This window comes from Durio zibethinus, chromosome 18, assembly GCF_047325235.1.
Source record: "Durio zibethinus cultivar Kanyao isolate XHJ-2024 chromosome 18, ASM4732523v1, whole genome shotgun sequence".
Taxonomy (NCBI): domain Eukaryota; kingdom Viridiplantae; phylum Streptophyta; class Magnoliopsida; order Malvales; family Malvaceae; genus Durio; species Durio zibethinus.
In genome coordinates this window covers 13,028,154-13,036,419 of record NC_143179.1, presented here as the reverse complement: position 1 = coordinate 13,036,419, position 8,266 = coordinate 13,028,154, and the positions used below count along the sequence as shown (strand labels likewise).

The 8,266-nt window shown below is 26.7% G+C and overlaps 1 protein-coding gene across 1 annotated transcript; it reads right to left on the bottom strand.

The window, feature by feature from the left end:
* Positions 1-267: 267 nt before the first annotated feature.
* Positions 268-774, bottom strand: LOC149513745 (uncharacterized). Its single transcript, XM_089746837.1, has one exon. The coding sequence runs from the start codon at positions 708-710 to the stop codon at positions 351-353; it is 360 nt and encodes a 119-aa protein (XP_089602963.1). The 5' UTR covers positions 711-774; the 3' UTR covers positions 268-350.
* Between the last annotated feature and the right edge of the window lie 7,492 nt (positions 775-8,266).

Below are 8,266 nucleotides of genomic sequence, written 5' to 3'. Positions count from 1 at the left end.
TTAAATACTCATAAAGAAAAGAAAATTTGTACCACTAGGAGAATTGAAAAAAATTCCAAATCCCAATGCAAACTAGGTATTTGGATTTTTTTTTTTTCTAGCCTCATCTAAGCATGCCAAGAATAAGGAGAAAAGAAAGAGAAAATTTTTTTCTTTTCTAACATGGACAAGCCTCCAAGTCCAACAATTTGCATATATGTAAGATATTTCCAAAAAACCTTTCCTTTTCCTTTTCCTTTTCATTTTCCTTCATTTTCTCCTCCATCAAACACGTACCAAAAGATCTTCCCTTCTTCTTTTTTTGCATGAAAATTAAAACTTAAGAAAAAACTTAAATAATTAATTAATGACTATGATTGGTCTTCTTGAACATTTTGCTTCACATTTCTAGACCCATCATCATCATAAAACTCAATAAGCTTTTGCAAAACAAAAACTTGGGTCTTCAAAACAACGATGTAATCTGCAGTTTCTTGGAGCAGCTGTTCTGCTTTAACTGTCTCATTACTTCCATCTTGGACATGAGGAATCAAACTCTTGAGAGCTTTAAGCTTGTATGAAACTTGCTTGGAACACTTGAAAATCCTTCTTCTCTTGCAGTCACGTGCATGAACAACTCGTTTTCTTGCCATGTTTTTGGCTCTTCTTGATGTTGATGATTTTCTTTGAGCTTTTTTCAATGAGTTTTTGAAGGTTTTTTGGATTCTCATTTTTTTTTCTTTTTTGGTGTTTGTTTGATCAAAGAGAAAGGATCTTTCTTTGAGAGAGTATAGAGAGGTGAAGGAAAACGGGGTTTTGTAAGGGCAAGTTAAACATTTGCCACCTGTTTTATCATTTTTTACAGAAATACCATTATTGGCCTTTTTAAAATAAAAAAAGTTTTGTTTGTTTTAACATTTTTTATTTTGGATTTTTTAATTTAAATAGGGGTAAACTTTTGCTTATGAAATAAAAAGTGGTTTAATTAACCATATGTTTTAATCCAAAGAAAAAGATTTTGACGAGAGGAAGAAAATATATTATTGAAGAAGTGATAATATGGACATATTGGCTAGCCTTTCTCTTCCATAGTTGGACAGAAGAATTCAAGGTTGAAACCTTTCTATTAGTTTGAGTGTTAGCAAGAAACTGAATATTAGACAATTTTATTTGTGATTCTAAAAATAGAATTTAAGAATTCATTATTTTACTATATTTATAAATAATAAAATCTCTTTTGATTAAGTAAGACATGAATTATTTAAATTTACATGGTGTTCGTAATGTTATAAATATATATTTATGTATACATTTATAAACACACACGTAAAATATAAATTTAACGATCAAATACCCTAAAAATGTTTTTGAAACAATTTTATTAAAAAAGCTAGAAGGAACCCCCCCACCCCAAGCATGTGAGCAATTTGGCTAGTTGGATTTGCAAAGAAAAAAAAAGGGTAGTGGAAGAAAAAAGAAGTCAACAAATTTGCAAAAAAAAAAAAATGATCTCATGAAGGAATGGCCATATATCGTTATGTTTATATTGGCTGTTAAATGACCATGGATATGGCTCCAAATTTAGCAGGATATGAGCAATTAAGAAGGCCCTACTTCATACAGACATTTAGCTTTTTCTTGTTATTACTTATTGGGTTTTTTTTTTATTAATTATTACTATGATTTTGGTGAGAAAAGGACACCAATTTCATATCTCACTTGAAAAGTTAAAGCGGGAGGCAAGAGCAGAGGCACAACTTGCAAGCCCCATCAAGGCAGGGACGGAGGCCAGGAGGGCTTGGCAGTTGGCGCCAACAAAAAAGCCTGCCCTATCTGTAACTCCACATGCAAAGTTGGAGAACGTTCAAATTTTTTCTTTCCCCAAATACCCTTTCCTCAAAAAGTTTTGGTCCAATGAAAATTGCTTTTTGATTGTTATATCGTGATAGTCTGGTCAATATCTTAATTGTTAATTCATTATCTATTGATTATATATGAATAATCACTTCAATTAGTTTAACACTTAATCAATATCAAATAAATTAATTGAATATGTCAGGATCGACTCTTTATAAAATATAATATCGGATCATAGATAACCATTCATTTTATGTATTAACTTTTGTATACTTTCATACCTTTTTTTTGTTTTTTTCTGTCTTTAACTTTTCTTACTTTTTACATTTTACTGATTTAAACATCAAAACACACCTTGAAATCCTACATCCAATGCTCCCTTGCTGGCTCTTTCTATTACATATCACTAAAGCTTCCAAATCAACCATACTATCAACTTACCAACTAAATATCCAAACATCAAATCCAAAAAACCATCGAAATTGATAAATTAAAAATATTAAAAAATATCATCTAGCCATTGGTATCTCTCCTCATCTAGGTTATTATTATATTTACATACAGATGATGATAAAGTCTAATCAGCATCAAACTAAGCCGACAAGATTAGTAATATACTTGACAATTTAAACCCATATAAATTTTATAAAAGGTTAACAATATAAAGAATGATAAGAGAACATATGATCCTAAGGTAAAACAAGACAAAGCATTTTTTTTTATACTATAAGACAATAGGAGCTCATATAAAGTAGAGGGCAAAAGAGTCAATGAATGGGTTTGGATTTAGGGTTTTATGCGATTGGTGGCTTCCCTGGAGGGTGCATGTGAAGGTGATATGGTCCAGCAAAGCCCCATAGGGAGAAAGAGGAGCACATGGGAGTAGGGAGGGGCACATGGCAGAAAAGAGAATTTGGAGTGTAGCTTTGAAAGAGGTGATGGCATGTGACAATGGTGAGACAGTGAAACAGCATGAAATATACAGCATGTTCAGCACATTCCCTGCATGGACCTGATCAAGTTAGCAGCACCCACTTTTTCTTTTCTTTCTTCAGCCTCCACCTTTCCCAAACTTTCCCATATATAATTAATATTTATTTTGTCTTTGTTTAGATCATTCAATCCATGGTTTATTTATTGATAGAATTGGATTTAAGTCACATGTTTGCACTTGGGTTTCAGGTTTATTCGGGATTCTGCATGTGTGACATGTGAAAACAATATCAAGATATCATTCTTTTAATTAATTATTTCTTTCAATAACAAGACAATTAAAATATTTTCAAATTTTATCCAAACTTAATCCTTTCTTCAAGTGATTTTAAAGATACATTTTTCATATTGATTTCTTAAGTATTTTTCACAAAAATCTAATCTTGATTAACAAAGATGAAGCTTTTGTTTTTCCTAGTATAGATTAATTCTGATTATATATTATATTAAATCGACTCTTTTCCCTCAAAATTATCAATATGTTTGAGTTATGAAAGAAAGTTGTCTTTCCAACAATCTTCATTCCTTAAAGTTAACTCAATTTGCCTCAAATTATATATTTCTTTGTGGATGATCTGTTGATCCCTGAGTGAGGAACTCTAAAAGGAAAAAAAATGATGAAAATAATAAAGAAGAAAGTGAGATAAGTCTATGCTTGTTGGTGAACTTTGGTTGAGCTACAGAAAAAATATTTATAGTTTTTTTATAGAAGGGTTCCAATAAATTCTATTCCTATTACTATTACTCAAAAGAATCATTAAATTATCATGCAAAAGATAACAAACATGCAAGAGAATGAAGCAACATCAATAAAATGTGATAGTTTCAATAAATTATACACATATATAATCACCAAGACAAAACGGCCAACACAACTCATCAGCATTGGAAGTGTTTCACCTCAATAAATGTAATGTACAGCACAAAATTTTGTAGTTACAAAGCCCAAAAAAGATACGATTTGGGTAACACTTTAATTATTTTAAGATACAAAAGAGGTTATAATTTGAAGATATACAAATAAATTACAAGTATTATGATTTGAATTTTATATTTATTGGATATCATCTTTTAAAAGTAATTGTATAAATCAATTAATTGAATTAAATCTTGGATAACATTTTAATTTGTATTTGAATTATTTTTCAATTGGCTTAAATATAAAATAATCATTAAACAAAAATTAAACAATTATTAATTTTTTATTGTTTTATTATAATCAAGTGAGCCTTCAAATATTTATTTTCATCCAATGGAATCTTTAAATATTTATTTTTATTCAATTGAATCCATAAACATCAATTCCACCTAATTAAGTCATCGATCGAACAAAAATGAGTGTTGATAGTTAACTACTTTTTATCTAATAAAATTCAATTGATAAAAATAAACGTTTAAAAACTTAATTGATTGTAATAAAATAATAAAACTTTGAATTATTATTTAATTTTAGTTGAAAATTTTTTTCTACTTATGCCTTTCAATTGTATAAATTTCTCATTTATGCTCGTAAATAAAAACCTGTTAAAATTAAAATGACCCTTCATTTTTGGTAAATGTTTTATCAATAAATTTCAATACAGTTGTAATTTATCTCTCGACAACAGCATCTATGATACACGAAACTCCTAATTTAGTAAAATTACATATGAACAATTTTAATAAATAATATGCACCTAATCTTAACTCAATTATAGAGGTGTTTATGGGTCGGGTCAAATCTACTCGGTTTGGATCGGGTTAGGTTGATTCAAGTCGAGCTCATGCATGGTATTAATGGTTTATATGTTTGTTTAGACTTAGTTTGGCTTGAAATTTTAGGCTTCAAAATTTTTTTAAATCTAACCCAAATTAAAAAATAAAATTTTCAAACTCACCCATTAAATTTAATTTATATAATAAAAAATTAAAAAATGTGATTAAATTAAGATTAATGAGATTATATTTAATTCACATATATATAAATAAATATTATATAAAATAAAAATTAAGTTTTATAAAATATATATAATTTTTATTTTTAATTTTTATATTTATGTGAATTAATTTATATATAATTCACACATATATATAAATAAAAATTCTATATATTTGTAAATTTAAGTTGGGTTGGGTTCGAATTTTAAATATTTTGTCTAAGACTTAGCCTAAAATTTAAACGGATCTAAAAATTGTATCCAAACTCGTTTAACGAATTGTAATTTTTGTCCAAATCCTCTCAAAATTTAGATAGTTCTTTGAGTTTGGACAAATAGCTCGACCCTTTAATATATCTACTCAATTAATTCATACAACCAATTTATAAGATAATATCTAATAAGTTTAAGGATCAATCTCAACACCAATAATCATTTTTCTTATTCTTACACTGCTCCCTCCTTTATACAAATATGTATGTGTAACAATTTCTTTCCTTCTTTATTTATTGATTTGATTTATTTTGTTTCAAAATTTGTGGATTCATTGAAAAAAAAATTTTGCTAGAGAATACAGCTGTTTAAGTCATGTGCTGGTTTATGCATGCTTTATTCCCTTTGTTTTTTGGTCGGCAAATTAGACATGGATGCTTCACCCTTTTTGGTTGGGAAACCCATGACCCACTTGTCTTGTCTAGCATGCTACAATTGTTGGTTGATACGTTTGTAGTTTTCTTCTTCCTGTTCCATGAATTTTCTTTTTGGTGTCCAAAGCTAAAAACAAGAGTGGGGTTTAGTGTTGGAGGGTTAAGATTATGAATGGATCTTAAATTATAGTAAAATATTTAATATGATATTTAAATTTTAAAAATTTTTAATGTGATAAATATATTATAAATAAAATATGAACTAAGGTTCAAAGGTGCAAATTTTTTTAGTTAGAAATCAAATTAATGTAATCAATTAAATGCTCTTTAGGTTGATTGAGTAATGTTTAGAGGATCATTGTATAAATTAAGAAGAAAATAAATCCAAAGTTCGTATTTGAGTCCAAGATTTTTTTTTGTACGTACATATCACCAAAGTCTGAGTGAGTGAAAAAAGTTCGAACTTCAAATCTAATTTTTGCTAAGCAAGGGTAACAGTCATTAGGCCAGGTATCAAGTTCATTAAATCCAAAATTTGGTAACTTAAAGAATGATAAAATACAATGTGTCTAGAAAGATGGCAATTTGAAATAGAAAAAAATATAGCCATACTACTTACAATTGAGATAAAAGCACATGAGAAGGACAATTCTTTAGTACAAAGGAGAAATGAGAAAAGCAATAAACAATTTTTAGCCAAATTGGAAAGTCATGCTAAGCAAATTATAAAGGAGAAGCTTCACTTTGATCAATTTAAAGGGGGTTTTTTTTAATACATAAATTAATCTCCATTAAGCTTGAATTACAAGAGTTATAATGGGATCCAATAAGAATGTGGCAAGTGGCAATTAGACTTAACAATTTAAAATAAAATATGATGATACGATACAAATAAGATATAAAAAAAATGAAAGTGACAGTTTAAAATCTTAGTAATAATTATATATAGGTTTAATAAAAAAAAAAATTTCATGTTTTTATATTGACATGAATTAAAACATATAATTTTCATATAAAATATGACACAAATACATGAATTTTAATATTTTATATGATATAAATAGTCAAGTCCAGTGGCACACCTTCAAGGGCTCGTTTGGCTCAATGAGATAGCCTCCCCCCATATTGAACTCCTAGTTGCTAGGGTTTAATGTGACAAAAGAGGTCTTCACACATCACCTCATCCAATCGAACATACTATAAATCATCCCATCCAATCCAACGTACTATAAATCCATTTATGGAGAGTTTAAAATTTTCATTATCATTGTATTATAAAATTTTTCATATTTATTATATTATCTTGTTTGATATTGAACCATCGAGTAAATATATTCACTCTAGGGTTTTGATAGGAACTTTTTTTTATCATAAAAGTAAAAATATATATAAAAAATATGCAAATAACTTTCAAAAAATCTAAAATTTAAATTTTAACATTTATAATATCTTCTCATGTATTCAGGTGCGACCTCTTTTGCAGAAAAACCACATATTCTAGTGCTAGGCTTAGGGTTTAACCTACCTAGCCCATGGTCCCAAAATCTTCGGCTTCTGTTGGAAATGTCTAGCCAGCATTAGGTTGGGCAGGCAAGAGAATGAAATGCCAAAATGCATTGCGATGGTCCAAAGTTAGACCATGTGATTGGGCCCTACGGTAAAAGAATGACAATTTTGCTATAATTAAAGCCCAAACCAACAATCATAAGAGTTTCTTTCTACTTATTTTTAATTTTGATTTTTAATCCACAAACATTAACAAAGTTCCTAAAAAGTAAAGGAAAAATACAATTTCTGCAAGATTGAATTCATGTAAAAACTTTACAAATGGATAATATTTTTATTATATTTCTATTTAAACAAATTCAAAACGTTTTCAAAATTTATTATTATAGTTTCTTATATTCGATTAAAATTTTATTTTATATATTGCATTTATTTATAATAAATAAATTTTAAGTCTGAGATCATTAATCATTACGTTTTCTATAACATAAAAAAAATTAAACAATAGTTTTTGAAAAGAGTTAATTATATATTTTATTTGAACTTTAAAAAAATATATAAATTGATATTTTAAAAAATAAAATATACAATTTACACTCTGAATTTTTAAATAATATATAATTTTAATTCAAATTCTAATATTGTTAATTTAACTCATCTATATGATATTTAACCAATATAATTTTGTTATATGATGTTATTTATTAAATGAAAGTGTTAAATATTTTATAAAAATAAAATTCATATGGATGTCACGTGACATAAAAATGATTGCTCGATTTTTTTTATGGTGCTCAAGTTTAAAGGGTTTAGAGTGTTGTTACAAGTTGCATGAATACACGTGCTCAATTTTTTTTTTTAATAATTTTAACAATTAAAATTATGTTTGGTGTATAAGATTATGATAGGATAAGATAATATAAGATTATAGATAATATTATATTAAATTATATCATTCTATGTTATGTTTGGTGTGTACAAATATTAAAAACAAAATAGAATATTATTTTATCATTTATCATATTTTTTATGTGAAAGATTAAAATTAGGATAGGATAATATTTTTTATTAATCAAAATTACCCTTTATATACTAATTTTATTTTTATATAGTCACAAGTGATATAATTTCTCAATTATTTTTTTTAAAGATCATCTATCAATTAATTAAAAGTTGCCTAAATATCTTTTTAATTGATAAATTTCTTCAATAATTTTGACTTTAAAAAATACTCATAATAAACAAATAGATACATCAAATAAATAATAAATAAATATAAATTCAAATAAAATAATATATTATTTTATATTAAAAAATTATTTAAAAACTTATAGCTTATAGTTTAAAAAATATCAAAATTTGAATTAC

Excerpts from the sequence above, each read along its gene's own strand:
- LOC149513745 (XM_089746837.1), bottom strand. The coding sequence starts at position 710 with ATGAGAATCCAAAAAACCTTCAAAAACTCATTGAAAAAAGCTCAAAGA.